Source organism: Galeopterus variegatus, unplaced genomic scaffold (assembly GCF_000696425.1).
Source record: "Galeopterus variegatus unplaced genomic scaffold, G_variegatus-3.0.2 Scaffold3939, whole genome shotgun sequence".
NCBI lineage: Eukaryota > Metazoa > Chordata > Mammalia > Dermoptera > Cynocephalidae > Galeopterus > Galeopterus variegatus.
Window position 1 is genome coordinate 166,830 of NW_007730050.1, and position 17,861 is coordinate 184,690.

Here is a 17,861-nt window from a genome sequence, read left to right on the forward strand (position 1 = left end):
TATTTTCTCTGTTTTACAGATTTCAAAACTTGTAGAGGTGAAGTAACTTGCCTAGTGTCACCCAGCTGGAAAGGAGCAAAGTCAGAATCTGAACTCAGAGTCTTTTACCTCCTAATCATGTTTTCTTAACTACTATGCCTCATTTGTTCTTAACATAATATTGGGTTAGTTTCAGAAGTGACAAAGACATGTAAGATTTGGTTGTTCCTACAGCCAAACCAAGGAGACAAGATGGGTATATTTAGAAAGTTAACATATAAAGTGATTGGAAGTTGAACACCAAAAAAAGTGGTGTATGCATAGTAAATTCAAGAAGAGCAGAGACTGGCTGGTTAGCTAAGTTGATTAGAGCACAGCATTGTAATACCAAGGTCAAGGGTTCAGATCCTCATACTGGCCAGCCACCAAAAAAATAAATAAATAAAATAAAGAACAAAAAACACACAGGGCCAGAAGAACAGTAACAGAAAGCTTCATTGAGGAGACTCTGCATGAACCACTCAGGGAAGTCAGGGTATGAACAGTTGGCGATTAGGATTTACATTCTAGCTGTGGGGTTTATTGTGAGCAGGCATAGGACTAAGAAAGTACAATGGGAAAATATTGGGTAGAACCATCTGCTTAGAGAAGAAGGTCCTGGTTAAGAAAAGTGAGTTTTTTTGTTTTTTTTTTTGAACAGCAGATGAATGTATGAAGTAGATATTTAAGAACATGTGTTGGAGGTAGGGAGACTGGTTAGGAGGCTGATAAAAACCTAGTTTATAAAGTTTTTTTGTGAGACCTGAAGGAAAGATGTGTTCAGAAGGAGCGGAAAGAATTTTGAAAAAATCAGTAGGGCTGGTAAAAGGTAGAAGAGGAGTCAGATGACTAAAGTTCTAAACTTGCATGAGTGAGATGTGATCTCTTAGGAAGTTAAGTAAAATATGTGGAAAGAGAAATGATTTGGGGGGACATACTGAGTTTGAGGAGATAACATAAAAATATTCAGGAAATACCTGGAGACATGAGCCTGGAGCTCAGAGAGGTCATGGCTAAAGGTATGGGAACCAGTCACAGAGAGGCTGCAGATGGAAGAGCAGAGTAGAAGACGGAGTCCTGGGAATACCCGCAGTAAGAGGACAACAGGGTGATCAGAGGACAGTGGGAGGCTGAGGAAATAACTTTGAAATAAAATAAACCTCTGCAGAACTCTATACCATGAAAGCAGATATAGGAGAGCCTCTAAAAAGGGGATGGACAGCACAGTGTTCACTATAGATTTAGTTGAGGTCATTTTGCTGGAAATATCCCCAAGCTGAAACACTAAATTGAGGTAAGGTCATGGAGTGGTATTTAGGAGTGAAAATAAAGGACAGAGGAGAAAACTTTCTCTCTTCAATTGATGGTTAGTTGTCCTGGAATAGTGAAAATATCCCTGTACTGAGACCGAGGACATTGATTCTTATTTTCTCCAGCAGTGTAACCTTGGCCAAGCTGATTGGTTGAACTAGACAATCTCTAAGATCCCTTCAAGTTCTAAAATTACATTGTTTATTCTGTAAGCATTTTTTTTTGGGGGGGGGGTGCGGTCAGCCCGTATGGGGATCTGAACCCCTGACCTTGGTGTTATAACGCCATGCCCTAACCAACTAGCTAACCGGCGAGCCCTATTCTGTAAGCATTTATTAATGGACTGTTGTGCTGGGTTTACCTCTTCATAATGTGGTGGTTCCTGTTGGCAGTGGTGCATAAGCTTTAAGTTGCCAAGGTGTGAACACTAGGTGAGAAGGAAGATACTTAGGTACATCACTCAAAAAGCAGTTCTTATCTACCATGACTTTTTTTTTTTTTGGTGGCTGGCTGGTTTGGTGACTCAAAACCATGACTTCTAAATGTGATAAAAGGAAAGTAAAAGTGACATCTGCAATGTAGAGTTGCTAATGTGATCTTTGAGGGTTTGTGTATTTTGGCGGGTATTAGAAAGGGGGCACTGGTTTCCAGCAGTATAGTTGACTGTACCTGCTTATGTATTCACCCTTTTTATTCAAAACTGGGAGCTTTGTAGGTGGAAAAAATCCCCTCATTTCTTTAACCCCAATACTTTATTTCCTAGTCTTCTCTTAGTATCACCATGGGGAACTAGCCTGTCATCTAAAAAAAATAATACCTAAAATTTTGCTCTGGAAGAAAATACAAGTGAGCTTTTATATTAGAGGAACATGAGAAAACAGTATATGTATAGAAATAAAAATATCTTTATAATTCCATCAGGTATAGGGTGGTGAAATTTACACAAACACGAACAATTAAAATGTTCTAGCCATGTTTCTAGTTATTTTCAGGAAAGAGACCACCCCCCGCAAACCCACCCCCAGTGCCTGACATACAAAAACCTAAACAATGAAACTGTACAAAGTTTTCAGCTTAGGGAAAAAGGGCATGGCTATAATAGACCCTTTTGGTTACATAAAGTCCACGGAAACGCTCTGGGGATTATTCTCTGGAAACAGTTTGACTTTCCCTGTTGTACATATGGTTTCTCCCTTAACACCTTCTGGCCCTGCAAATTGTGTCAACTTGAAAACCTCTTTTTTGTTGATTCTGAGTCTCTGTTCTGATAAAGCTGTTAGGCTAAGAAGGACCTTTGAATGACACCACCTCCAGTTCCCATCCTTGAAGTTCTGAGCATTATTTTATTTTATTTTTACACATGAATTCTTCCAGTGCTCATGACAAATAGAGTATTCAAAATTCATGGGACAGCTTTTATATATTCATATTACAATCCAAGGGTCTGCTTGTTCAAAACTAAATATAGGGAAAATTTCATGGTGAATTAGGTACTGCTTTTAAAGCCATAGTTCTTAAGGATGTAAATTTAGGAAATAAGGTAAACTTTGAGGCATTGAAAAGAACTGGGAAGGAAGTACTTGGGAAATGTACAAAGACAGAAACATGGACATCCTTAAATAGAAGATAAAAACTGATTCTAGACTTCTGTCTTATGCTTACTTAAAATCAACACCCAAAACAAAATCTATAAGGTTATTTCTGTTTCTCAGGGCTAAGTTTTCATGATGAAAATTGTAGAGATAGGAAAACACAAACATCTTATCTGGGTTTGAGTGAAATTTGAGATTTTTGTTTACAGTCTAATTGTCAAACTCCTAAGGTTATATGAGTTACGCTGAGTTGTGGGGCATGTGATATGTCCTCTGTGCTGCTTGGTCCAACAAAGTCAGCCATTAATTGGATGGTAAAAAAGAATAGAGTCTGAGTGTCTGGAACAAAACAATAATGTGGTGGTGGGTGATGGGGAGCTTATGGTCACATTTTGAGAGATGAATTAAAATTACAAATCAGGTGTTGAAAATTTAGGAAGAGAGATCAGTGGGGATCAGTACAACATCAAATACTTTTGGGCCATGTAACTAGGCACTCTTAGGCATTTGTATTCTTTTTAAAAAATTTTTGTTTATTTTTTATTCAGGCCTTTCTTCATCAGAGCTGATTCAGTTTATAGTTTTTATCTATTTAGATTTTATTTTTATGGTTCAGCTTTATATCCTTGCTCATTTTCTTCAGTTCATCCATCTTCAATGTAGAACCTCTGTCTTTGATGCTTTTAGTGGTATTTTCTAACTTCTTTCTCTTAGGGTCTTCAGGTATAAATCATCACTCTGAGAAATATCACTGAGCTAAAATCTTACTTGTCAGGCAAGTCCAAACTGTAAAAGAAGGCAGCTGCTGTACGTTCAAGATGTTCTGGAAAGAGATGAAGCTCTAAGATGCAAACAGCCGTGCTGGGATGCAAACTTTTGCTGGAAGTGTTTAGAGAACAAGGATAACTTACTGAGAAATTTCTGTTTCCATCTCTCTAGGAAAAAGGTGGCCGTGACCAACTGCTGTACAATATCAACTTCACAAAGCATTTTTCCCTGCTTAGTGTCCAGAGATTGTGATACTTCATCTGTTTTTACATCAGTTATGAACTTTCTCTTGCACTTTCTAGCATCTTGTACAAGTCTTGTACTCACTTTTCCCCCATTTGGGATCTTACTTTACAGGTAAAACTGATCAGATTTTACTCTCATTCACTAAAGCCTGCTTTTAACTTGGGCCACTGTCTCACTCTTCTGTCATGCTTTCTTTTCTATAGAGTTCACTTGGGCAATACTTGTTCTGGAGCCACAAGGAGCCAGGTCTTAAGGAGCTACCAATGGTCCTATGTCACTGAAAACTCATAATTCCTCTCCTCTTTGCCCTGTCTCATCTTTCACCTGAAACTTCAGTCATTTTCTTTAAGGTGTGTCTTTCACAGGAGTCTGTTTACACCCTTTCTTGGTCCAGGAAGGATGGCAAGTGGCTAAGAGTCCTTTAGTTTGTGCTCTTGGTGACTACAATTTGGATTTGATAAGTTGGACAAATTCCTTTTTGAACTGCAATATCTGGATAAATTGATAGCTTTCTTTATTGGAAACATTCAAACTGGTACTGATTCAGGAAACAGAAATAACATGGGATTTGTGTTTTGGTGAATCTTTAAAAAAGACTTATTTTAGAGACTATTCCAAGTTAGTAAGGTCTAGGAGTAATCTCAGGTTAGTGAAAGTGAGGAGAATCTGTCACATTGGGTATATGATGAACTCAATCAAGTGATGATTTTTTTAAATTTTTTTTTTCTTTTTTTTTTTTTTTTCCGTGTCCAGCAACGGATCGCAACCCTCAGTGTTGCCCCCGTATTACCCTCCCTCTCCTCCTCCCTCCTACCCACTCCCCTTCCCCCTCTAATAACCATACATTTGTTCTCTCCCTCTGATAGATTAACTGTTCCTCTGTTGGTTTGCTGCCTAGATGATCTGTCCAGTACTGAGACAGGTGTGATCAAGTCCTCCCCTGTTATCATAAATCAGGTGCTGCTTCTATTATTCTGGAGTGTGCTTTGTGGAGAGAGAGGACCTCTTCTTTTTTTTTTTTTTTATTTGGTCTCTGCTGGTGCCTCTCCTTGTGTCAATGAAGTTGGGAGTCTGGCGTGCCATCTGCACGGTGGCCGTGATGGCTGCTATAGAGACTAGCTGCTTTTGCAGCAGCCATGGCAATTGCAGTGGCTGTGGTGGTCTACCCATGTGGAAATGGTGTTTTTGGTGTGCCCTTTACCTAGTTGTGGCTCGGTTTGGTTTCCCCTGGCTCCATACCTCAGGACCCCAGTGAGGCCTGGGGCTGTGGCAGCAGCTTGCCTAGTTACAGCTGGATTTGGCTTCCCCCAGCTCCATGACTCATTCTAAGATGTTGTTGCAGAACAGTTGCAGGAGAGAAGGAGAAGGGAAGGGGGAAGGAAATAGGGTAGGAAGAGGGGAAGGAGGAAGAGCATGATTGAAGCTTCTGGCCCCCTCTCATTCCAACAGGGTAGACCAGGGAGCTTCCAGCAGCAGCTGGGTCATCACTGGGCTGTTTGCAGATGTCAGGGGGCATGGCTGAGGCCCTGAGTCCCCCACCACCCAGCTCAGGAGCCTGGAGTCCCACCAGCTGTGGCTCGGTGATTGTTGCTGGACTGGTTGTGGATGTCGGGGGTGGGGTGGGGGGAGTGGCTGAGGCCCTCGGCCTCCCACTGCCCCGGCTCGAGAGCCTGGGGTGCTTCATTTGGTGGCTCCTTTGGACGTCGCTGGGCTGGTTGTAGATGTTGGGGCAGTGTGGCTGAGGCCCTCAGCCCACCACCCTCCCTGGCTTGGAGGCTCAGGGGGCTTCCGATTCTTCTAGGATTTATACATGTTCTTTTTTGATGTTAGACCTTTACTAGTTAATATCGAACTTTGTCTCTGATTTGTGGGTATTTCGTTTTTTCCTTTCAGTTCTGTGTTGGATTATTTGCTGTTCCCACTACTTAAACTCTGCACTGGAACTAACTCATTATCCTTTACTTACTTCTAAAATGTGGGAACTTCCTGTGGGGACCAGCACTTGAGCCCTGTAGTTGAGCTAAATTGCTGCTTTGCTGCTGATTCCCTGGGGAAGGCATTTTGTGCAGTTCAGGTTTTAATTGTTGACCTTGTATGTACTTTCAGGTCTTGTGAGGTCTGGTACACATGGGTTGTGTGGAAACTCTGGTCTGGGCCTAAGACTTTTCAGCAAACTGCACCTGCTGCAGATCTGTATTCCTGACCAGTCTCCACTGAGTGGTCCAGTGCTGATTGGGGGGCAGACCAGCTGTCCATGCTGTGCCCGTCTCCCCCACCAGCAACACTCTAAACACTTCCCATGGGGCGGGCCATGTACCAGTTCCTTGTGACAACTCACCATCCTCTGTGTGGCTCCTTTTTTCTGTTGTCTGTGGCTCCTCCTATTTGGGTCCACAGGAACCCTGTTAGTGGTCATGCTGGCCAGGGAACCACCAAGGCCCTTTTCTCCCCTGCCACCTCCAAGCAACTTCATACAAAGTGCACAGCTGTGGCTTTTGCCAGCTCCTGCTCCATGCACTCACCAGGGCCTTGAAGTGGCCAGGGCTTGAAATGATCAGAGTGGTTCCTTCTTCCTCTCATCGTGGCTTCTCCTGCCTTCATGAACTCCATAGATCTCTCCTCCTGTCCCCTGAGCTCTAACAGCCTCAGCTTGGCTGTCATTGATTTTTAGTAATTGTAAATTGGTTGATTTGTGGGAGAGAGTGACACTGGGTCTATTCTGCCGTCTTGACCAGAAGCTTTTTTTTTTTTAAACACATTTAGAAATATGTATTTAGGGGTTGGCCAGTTAGCTCAGCTGGTTAGAGTGCAGCCTTGTAACACCAAGGTTGAAGGTTCAGATTCCCATACCAGCCAGCCAACAACAACAACAACAAAAAAATTAAATTAAATAAAAATAAATTTAAAATAGAAATGTTTTTAAAGTTGCAAAAACCTAGTTTCCACTCACCCTTTTTCCTGGCTATCTGCCTTTTCTTTTGTGGGGAGTGGAGAAGTGGAGTGTAGGTAATCTCTCTTTCTCAGTTGATCACGGACCTGCGCAGGCATGTCTGTTCAGAGAATAAGTGTTTCTCCCCCAGGGAATGAACTAACCTTCTGTCTCGCTGCCTCAGGATGATGAACATCTTGTTACCTTATATTTTTAATCTCTAGGGAACATAAAATTTCTACTTGGAATCCTTATTCTGGCTCCAGGCCTTCCAGTGGCTTAAGAGCTGCTATGTGATTTGGGGAAGGGCCAGGTGGATTGAGTTTTGAGAGAAGGCGTTAAGTGAGGCCCAAGAAGGCAGATCTGGTTTCAAGGAGTATTAAAACAGCACCAGTGGAATTGTAATACATTTCTGGTGTAGTGTTACTTGTTTCTGTTGTTCATAAAAATCCGTGGGGCCTGCCCTCCTTGTGCGTTAGTGCTATCCCCATCCAGGCAGAGTGTTCAGAGGGTCTTTGGATATGGACTGAAGGTCTCTAGGACCACTTTGAAGGCTGCTTAAAGCCCCTTCTGTTTCCTTCAGGTAGGATCTAACAGTAACACTTCACAAACCTATCACTGTCAATAACTGAATAGATCCCTGAATGGTATATTTCTATCCCTTGTCAATAAAAAAATCTTATGTGTTCTATGTCTATTGTATGTCAAAATGATTTTCTTTATCCTGGGACTAGATCCCTAAATACTGTAAAATACTGGTACACACACACACACACACACACACCCCTTTTAATAATTAATTACTAAGGCATCATCTCTAATTCCAAAGAAACTATCATAGCCTACCCAAATTTTGTGGTAATTTAATGTAACTCTAGCTCTGAGAATTTGGTTTTGGTGAGAAGCATAATACATGTTGTTTTGCCATCTGAAACAAGCCCAGTAGGGGGACATTTATTTAAAAGTATCTGTTCAGAAAGATGTGAGCATATAGAATCCATTCAAGAGTAAAATATGTCTCAATGAATCGCTTGTGAATAGGGGAAGAAAGTTATGTGTGTGTTTGTGTACATGCGTATTATTATTTGGGTATCTATTCCCAAGATGAAGAAAATAACTTTGATATCCAGTATACATAGAAAATACAGACTTTTTGTTTTTAATCTACAAGGAATAGAAATACACCATTCAGCTCTCAATTTGGATATTGACAGTCATGGGTTTTGTGAAGTGTTACTGTGAAATCCTGTCTGAGGGAAGCTGAAGGAGCTTTTAAAGGCTTATCAGTGAACATTCCATATTGGGCTTCCTTCCTCTTTGTGCATTTGTTTAAAGTAGAACTTCTTATAGCTGCTTTAGACGAAATGTAAGTTTGCATTCTTAAGTCAGTGTTAAAGCTTCATACAGTATGTCCATATGTGGAGAAGGACGAGCAGGCATATAAAAGAAGTAAAAATTACTTGAGTTTTTTCATGGTGATGGAATGAGGTAAATTTTAAATTAGTTTTTGTTATTTTATATTATTGTAAAAATTATAGTGAATTTTATGTGGATACGGGGCAGAAATAGCATGATTTGAAAATGTCAAAATTATGTCAAATCTGACAGTGAATTATCAGTACTGTGGATTATGCCTTGCAGTTTCCTTTACCTGCAACTTGGATTGTTTAACTTGATCATAAAGACTTTATACTTTAAAAAAGTATTGCAGAATAGAAAAAATACCACAACACCAGGGTCATGGGTTCAGATACCCATACTGGCCAGCCACTAAAAAAAAAAAAAAAAAGTGCCAATAATGAAACTACTCAGAAATAACCCATTATGGATATCTAAGTATTTATTACTTACTGGTGTGTGTGTGTGTGTGTGTGTGTACATATATATATTTTTTACAGAACCCCCTACTCCCTAACCAAACCTTTTATTTTGTGGTCTGCGCTTTTTACTTAAAATGTTTTCAGTGCTACAAGTACTACTTACAACATGTATAGTAGTTCTGTAGTATCCCATTCCATGGGTTTATCATTATCCTCAACACTCTTAAAGACAGAAGTATATGTGAGGGGATAGATCCCCCTCTTTTTTTCCTTCCCAAACTTTTTAATTTCACACTGCCTAAGATTACCCCAGTATTGGAGATTAGCAGGTACTGCTTCCTTACCTAGATGATTTAAATAAATAATTTAGTTAGACTGACATTCTGGGTATCAGAGATTAAACCCTAAGATGGCTATTACGGAAGCATCTGCTCAGGGTGGAAGAAAAATGTTCCCACAGATAAAAAAAGGAAAAAGGGTAAGGTTAGAGATAAATAACAACTGGGGAGCATGCCCAGGGTCCTAGGCAGGAGCTGTGGGCAGCCCCTACTGCCTGGCAGAAGGCAGGAGTACACCTGGAGATCTAGACAGGAGCCATGGACAGCCCTACTACCTGACAGAAGGCATGGGCATGCTGAAAACATAACTTCTGCAGAGGTGGTCCATCACAGCCACTGCCACTGCCACTGCCACCACAAGGGTGTCTCACTGCCACAGTAGCATCCACAGCCACCATGCAGGCAGCCCACCACCCACTCAACTGCATTGACATGAGGAGAGTCACCAGTAGACACTAGAAAAAGAAGAGGAAGTCTCTCTCCTCAAAACTCATTCCAGAGTAATAGAAGAAGCAACTGCTCTACCAGATGACCAGATATCAAAGTAGAGGTACTGGAAATACAAAAAACCAAGAAAATATGAAACCACCAAAGGAATAAAGTAATTTTCAAGTTCCATACCCCATACAGCAGGAAACTCTTAAAATGTCTGAAGAGGGCCGGCCCGGTGGCGCACTGCTGTAGTGCGCCGCTTGGGAAGTGCGGCGGTGCTCCCGCCGAGGGTTTGGATCCCACATACAGACCGGTTCCCGCTCACTGGCTGAGTGAGGCGCGGGAGCGACACCGAGGGTTGCGATCCCGTTGCTGGTCCCGGTCCGGTACGGGGGCAACACTGAGGGTTGCGATCCGTTGCCGGACACGGAAAAAGACAAAAAGGAAAAAAAAATGTCTGAAGAGGAATTCTGAGCAACAGTCTTAAGGAAACTCAGTGAAATGTGAGAAGACTCAGACAACATGATGAAATGAGAAAAAATATCTAAGATACAAAGAAGGAAATTTACAAACAGATTAATAACTTAAAGAATGTAGCAGAACTCCAGGAACTAAAGGATTCATTTGATGAAATAAAACACAACAGATAATTTAAGCAGCAGATTAGAGTAAGCAGAAGAAAGAATTTCTAATCTCAAAGATAGTCTTTTCAAAATAACCCAGGTGGACCAAAGAATGGAAAAATAATTTTAAAAACTGAAGAAAATCTAAGAGAGCTAGTAGACAACCTAAAAGAAACATCCAAACCATGGGTGTTCCAAAAGAGGAAGAGAAAGGAAAAGGCATTGAAAATCTATTCAATGAAATAATAACAGAAAACTTCCTAGATACAGGGAAAGACACAGACCTTCAGATCCAGAAGGCTCAAAGATCCCCAAACAGATTCAGTCCAAAAAGATCCTCTCTGAGACACGTTATAGTCAAACTGGCAAAGCTTAAAGACAAAGAGAGAATCCTAAAAGCAGCCAGAAAAAAAGCATTAAGTCACATATATGGGAGCCTCAGAAGGCTAACACCAGACATCTCAGCAGAAACTCTACAGGCCAGAAGAAAATGGATGATATATTCAAAATACTAAAAGAAAAAAACTGCCAGCCAAGAATACTGTACTCAGCAAGGCTGTCCTTCAGAAATGAGCGAGAAATTTATTTATCCAAACTCAAGCCCCAGCCACTGCCTCCAAAAACTATGCCTAAGAATGTATTATATCTTAGTAGATAGCATAGCAACTTTTTTCTAACTAAATAGATCCTATACCAATCACAGGAAAATTAAAGTGCCATTTTAATTTAGTCTGAATTTGGGTCGAAAGAAGTATCAAGGAATACGGTCCAACTTCTTAAGTCTCTAAAGTCCTAGAAAGGGCTTAAATATATTAACACTTAATCTACTTAAACTGTATATTGAGAGTCTGGACAGACACATGTAGAGATCTGAGAGTCTTAAGAATGTGCAAAAGAGAGATTCAAAAATATAATAAAACCTTCAGAAAAACTGTTACTAGCTCTTCTAGTTTTATAACAAAAGTTTGCTCTTTAAAACAAAAGAATCCATGGATCCTTTGGAATATCACATTGGTATCTGGATTCAGTGGTTTGTAAAGGAGTCTGAAGAGGCCGTGTAGCTGCGTAAGGAATTATAAGCAGTATAACAAAAGTTTGCTCTTTAAAACAAAAGAATCCATGGATCCTTTGGAATATCACATTGGTATCAGGATTCAGTGGTTTGTAAAGGAGTCTGAAGAGGCCGTGTAGCTGCGTAAGGAATTATAAGCACATTTAAAAGGTTTGGTATGTGTATATGAATTCATTTTATTCCAGGTCATTTTCATACAATTTACAAAATTTTTTCCAGAGCTAATCTGCAAAGGTTACCATAGGTCAGGTACAAAAGACACTGTGCAGATGAATTAAGACAGAATACATGGAAAGCATTTGGAACAGTGCCCTGGTATATAGTAAGACTATAGAAGTGAGTGTTTTGTTGTCATTTTATTATTTTATATTCTGTACCCTTTGTAGGGGATTAAGGCATTCAATTTAGAACTGAGCTAGGTGATCTTTACATTACTTCTGGCTCGTGATTCTGTGATACCAATACTTTTCTTAAAACCAAGAACATGGACATGGACCAACTATTGACAATAATGATAATATGATTAATAAATAAACTTTTATAATTCACACCCATTAATCAGCATCACATTGCATGCAATGAGTGAGTTTAGGATTAGCTCTTTGGAAACAGGTACTGTGGGTTATTTTTCCCCATCTACCTTGATAAACTTTCCAAATTTTGAAAATAAGCATATGTTACTATAAGAAAAAACCCAATAAAAACAACAAAAAAGTGATTATGTTTAAAAATTAACAAGCATAAACTGTAATACATTTTTCAGATCATGCACATTGTCTGGTGGTGATGAAAGATAAAAACTGAGTCAGAAAAGTTATTTACATCTTGATGATTAAGGTTCTCTATGTAGAAATTGAATTTGGATAAAGGAAAGAAAAGATCATTCTAGATAGATTTGTAAGGCTTGGGAGACATCTCAAGGGGTAGAAGTAGAGGCAAAAGAACGGATTAATTTGAGATGTGAATTTGGGGGCAGTGGCTGGGGCTTGAGTTTGGTGTGATCTGGTAAAGATTTTGTAGCAGGTAAATCATAAGTTACATAATAAGTTACTATAAGACCCTGAAAAGGTGTTGAGGGATAGTTTTTTCAGGACAGCGCCAAGGATCCGTGTTACCATTCTGTGATAGGTAAAAGTGTACCCCAAGGACAAATACCCTCCTTGGCACCTGTAAATATTCCATTAGGTGGCAAAAGGTACTGTACAGATATAATTAAGGCTACAAACCTGGATTGTCTGCATGGACCCAGTCTAATCACATGAGCCTTTAACATAAAGCAGAGAATTTACTCTTGTGGGAGTCAAAGAACTATGGCAGAAGAGAAGGTGAGAGAAATTCCATGTCACTCTCTGTTGCCTTTTGTCTTAGCTTTGATGCAAAACAGCTTTGCAAGCATCTGGGTTTTAAGGCTGAAAGCACTATTAAAGTGCCAGAGAAAAAAGAAGACAGAATGCTGGAAATGAAGTCGGCTTTGATTCTTATTGCATTTCAGGGATATTTTGTGAACAGCCCTGCTGGTTATTGAAGATAGAAAGCCAAAACATTTCATCATGTTTCTGACTCTAGTTTCTGATGGAGGTCAGGGGATGGGGAGAAATATGGGATATGTCTTATCCCTTAATAATCCCATATTTAGATATTCACAAGAGCAAATGTACCCTCAGTTGAATGTATTTTGAATTAGTTTTTTTAAGAATGAGTAAACTATATTTAAATAAAGTTGAAGCTTCTTAAAAAGCTTCCTTGCAATTTTCCTTGTACTTACGTAGATCCTGTCTGTCAAACTGCTGATATAATAAGTAAATCTTATCATTTGATTGGATTATGGTATCATCTTATATCTAAAACACAGTGAAGGTCATGATCCTTTACAAATGAATTAAATTAGCAAACAAAATAAAAAGTAAAGATTGATTGTCAGTCGACATGATTACAAGATTGAAATATGAAGTCTTGGGGAAACTACGATACCTTGTTGAATAGAGAGCAGAGGTTCTTAACACTTGGCAGAACCTAGAATCCTGGGTGGAGGAAACTTGGAAACAACCCACCCTACTTATGGATGATGAACCTTTACCCCAGAGCTTTTGATTTAGTTGAGGCCCATGGATCAGTATTTTTTTTTAAAGCTTTCCAAGTGATTTTAATGTGTAGTCATTTTTGTGAACTGCTGAAATAGATGAAAATGCAAGCTATTTAAAGAAAACATTTCTTAGTAGAAAGAAAGTAGTGACTAGTGATTGGAGAAGAGGAAACATGAGAAAAAGATGAGAGAAACTTTTTGTGTAAAATTGGTAGAGGTTTACACTCCCTTATTCACAGATCTGAAATAGACGAGCTCTGAAAAACAAGAATTTTTCATAACTTACCTGGCAGCAAAATCTAAACAAAATTGAACTGTGTAAAATTGGTAGAGGTTTACACTCCCTTATTCACAGATCTGAAATAGACAAGCTCTGAAAAACAAGAATTTTTCATAACTTACCTGGCAGCAAAATCTAAACAAAATTGAACGTATTTGGTTGTAAAACCTGAGGCTTTTTCTTGTCTTATTAGAGGTTGCTGCCCTAGACTTCACTGAGGGTATGATGTAGAAAGGATGTCTTTCTGAAATGTGTAAGATTTTGAGTTCTGAGAGTTATGAGGGTAAGGGTAGGAAAGGCCAGGGTAATAATTTACTTTTCTATCAGATGAAGAACAGTGCATTTCTTCTAGTTATCTAGGCAGTGGGTTAGCATCTGCTTTATTTTTATTTTTTTATATTTCACAATCAGTTAATTTTATTATTTTTTATTGAAACATGATTGTACATATCTGTGGGGTACCACATTGAATATCAATACCTGTGTGCAATATGTAATAGCATCTGCTTCAGATAAAAACAACGGCCTGTGTCAGAACGTGGCTCTTGGCTTTACATGTGTATATACTTCTCTAGCCTAATCTGAAAAGACACTTCCATTTCAGGCATGGTGAGAAACTAAGGTGAACCAACTATACAAGTAGATAAAGTAGAAAAATAATCATTGTCCTATAAAAGACCCTTTAGCATAACAAATCATCCCAAAGTCTGGAGATTTGAAACAACCGTATTTATTATCTCAAACAGTTCCCAAATGTCAGGAATTCAGGAGCATCTTAGCTGGATGGTTCTTGCTCAGGGTCTCTTAGGCGGTTGTGGTCAGGATGTCAGCTAGAACCTCTGTCATCTGAATGCTTTTCAGTGCCAACAGGTCCCTTATTAGTACTTAGAAACAATTCTAGTCTCTGCTTATGCAGTTACTCAGAGTCTTCAGTTTTTTATGTAAACTTAATTATTTGTAAAGGAGAAATCTTTTTGACTCCTTCTAATGCATTCTGAAGATTTCTGCTGGAAGTGGCTCATAACAGGGGAATGCCTTCTCTTTGCACTTTTATTGTCCTTGGGCAGTCTTTTTTCTCTCCTAGGTCCTTTCTGTGTTCTCTTCGTGGTTTCCTCTGTATCCACTTCCTGTGGGTTGGTGGTTGAGTGTCGAGTACCCTGGATAATGTGAGGGAAAGACAGACAGGTATCTGCCTTAGTGGAGCTTCTAGCCAGAAGACGGGCATTAGTCACAATTTAAAATGATTCATTAAATGATTGCTAGTGTGTTTTTTTAAAAACTAACTAAAAAGAACTATGAAGATGCTATCGGAGCATGTGATGGGGTCCTACTTAGTTTGTGATTTTCATGATCAGCTCTTTCCCCTTTGTGTTTTGTAGGAAGAATAACCTACCATTTGTTTGTTTGTTTTTTGGTTTTTTTGGTCAAACCCCTTTTTCCTCCTGAGGTAGAAATATGGAAGCTATTCTACATTCCACCCTGTCCACTCATGTCCTCCCACTGCATCACTGCAGAGGTTCGGGGATGTAGAATATTCTAGCACAGGAGAGTAGCATCATTTATTTTACGTAAAAAAAAAAAAAAACAAACTCCCCCCCCAAAAAAAAACCCCAGCTTAGGTTCCATCTGAATTAATCTGTGAATTCCTCTTACCTTTCTCACTGCCCATCTCTCACCTTCCCAGCACCCCAAAAATGCTCCTTGGTTTCTTGCTCATCCCATTTCTCCCTTTCTTTTCCTACCAAATTGTTGAAGAGATGTAGTGTTATACAGTGTTCGGAATAGAATACTTTCCTTTTCTGAGTTATTTATATTTTGAGACTTACTTCTAATTGGAGAAGGAAAAACTGAGGATCCCATGAAGGGAATTCAGGTATCAAAAATTAAAAGAGGAGGATGGAGGAGACTTTGATTTTCCGAGAGCAAATTAAGTGATGTGCCTCATGCAGCATTTTCCATCTCTGCTTTTTTCCTGTCTCTGAGCCACCCTGGGGTCTTCCCTGGGAGGTCACAGTATCAGGAGGCCACTGACAGGATCCCAGGGAGTGTTTATAATCTGCATCTTTGCCCGGGCTCCAAATATTTGTGATACTGTGAAGGAGGAAAATCCTGGAAAGAGATGGTAATAATACAATAAACCTTACAAACAATTTTAAAAATATGCAATAATCGATGTTTTATTTGTTCCTTTTTTATTCATTTGAGTACACATTCAAATGTTTATAAAGGTTTTCCTATGGTCACCCATCACCATGTTCCCCATAGATTCTTTAACTATAAACTTTCTAGCTACGAGCATTTGCAGAGCCCAGACTCCCAAGGTTGGAGAGGGATGGTCTTCTCATTAGTGTATAATTTCCCCGAGAGAGTCTCATGGTATCAAAGTATCAGCTAAATCAAGAGCGTGCACTTTTGAATGGCGTTCTCACTACCCACCACGGAAGGGTACGGCTGTAAAAACAGTGTGGGGTGAGCTGCCTTCTTCAGGGGCAATGATGCCGGGCCATTGGGAAAGCACTCCTAGGTGGCGTCTCAGCATCTAGCACATCGCTACTCTCGCCTGCCAGTGAATGAATATAGATTCAATTAATTTGAATTTAAATCTGTGATTTAACCTTGAACTCTCATGTTCCCCTGCTAAAGTGTCATTACTGTGATATATTCAGCTGTCCCTACCACTGCCACTTCCAGACACCTGAACACACACACCCTTCGGAGCCTTAGAGATTGTGTCCTGAAAGAGAAAGAGCTTGCTCATTGTGGAATTCTTACTGTTGCCGTACATAGACTTCCCAAAGATTAGCCTCGTGTTATCCTTGAAAGTGATTGGGCTTGTCTTTTTTGTCCCTGTTTTATGTTCTTCTTTTGTGAATGTTTCTAAGGAAGGATTTAAACTTTCAAAGTGAGGAGGGCAAGAGGGTGTAAGCACTAAAATATCTGGATAAATAAGTGAGGTTTAAGACTCTTAGGATTTTAAGGGTTATCTTGTGTATTCCCATTTCAACTGCCTTGTAGTTGATGACACTTGCCTTTGTGTGATATATCATTCAAAATGGTTGCTGTAAACCTGTCAGACTTGCAATGAACATTCATTGTATTTGAGCAGAGGTCCAATTAAACCAGGATCACCTATCTCACTTTTTCTAAGATTTCTGTATAAAATAGCATCTTGGAGGGATAAATAATGTTTAATATTTTTGTCATGATAATCCTGTATATTTTAATTAATTCATATTTGCATTATTTCTGAATGTTATATAATTATGTTTTCAAGGTACTTCCCATCATCATGGCATATACAGTGTTTTACAGTGTATACATTCCAGCACTAACTTTTTTTATTTTTAAAGTAAGTCAATATGATTCTTCTCGATTTTTGGCTTAAAATTCCTGTGCAGAGGTTTTCCGTGCACTAAAAATAAAGAACAAGTAAGTGATGGCAGCAAACTTAGGTTTAATTACAACAGCTCTTCAGAACTGTGGTTGCTAGAGGAGGGAAAGGGGTAGGGGGGTAGTGAGAGGTTAATGCACACAAAACAGCTCTGTAGGAAAAATAAGTTCTATTGTATGGTTGAGCTAGCCATCTATAGTTTACAATAGTTTACTGCATGTTTTCAGATGGCTAGGAAAGAGATCAAATGTCTAATCACAAAGAAATGATTAAGTTTTGTAGTGATGAACATGTGCATTATCTTGATTAGATCATCATGCGTTGTATACACGTATTAAGATATAACTCTGTACCCCACAAATATGTATAATAATATATTTCGATAAAAAATTATAACAGCTCTTAATTTGGGTTGCATATCTAAAAACAAAGTACTGCTTTTGATAGCTACATTTTTCTTCTAATTTGATTTTTTCCTTAATATTTTATTAGGTGCAGAGAGAGCTAGCAGCTGTTATTGCTTTGAAAGCAAGGAAGTCTGGTGAGTAGTATTTTTGGGGGCTGAAGGAAGATTTTAATTCTTTGGGGATATTTTACATGTCATCTGGTAGTGTGCAGCTGAGTGTATTTCGGGAAAGTTTGCTGTAGAATGCAGAGAAGTATCACTGGTTGTTTTTAAAAATCATTTATTCTACCATCAAAATAGGACAGGATGTTACATGTAGTTCTTTAAACTAAAATTTCGCTGCTTTGCTCTAATTTATTTCAGATTTCAAGGAAAAATGAAATTTAAAATAAAAAATGTTTGTAGTCCACCACAACCATGAAAAGGACTTGAGTACATGTCAAAAGCAAGCAGATCACCTTGCATTGGGTACTGTAACGACAGAGAACACTAGATACTGTGGTCTTTTATGGCTGTCTTTTTAAATCTCAAAGTAATTTCTTCTAAAGATAA

At 39.2% G+C, this 17,861-nt stretch overlaps 1 protein-coding gene across 1 annotated transcript in view; it reads left to right on the forward strand.

The window, feature by feature from the left end:
* Positions 1 to 17,444, forward strand: part of LOC103601926 (rap guanine nucleotide exchange factor 5-like) — a gene marked incomplete at its 3' end in the record, with an annotated part of 45,359 nt that extends 27,915 nt beyond the window's left edge. The window contains exon 6 of the mRNA XM_008586333.1: positions 17,396 to 17,444. Coding sequence (XP_008584555.1) covers positions 17,396 to 17,444 — 49 coding nt within the window. The remainder of the gene's footprint in view (positions 1 to 17,395) is intronic.
* Positions 17,445 to 17,861: the final 417 nt, after the last annotated feature.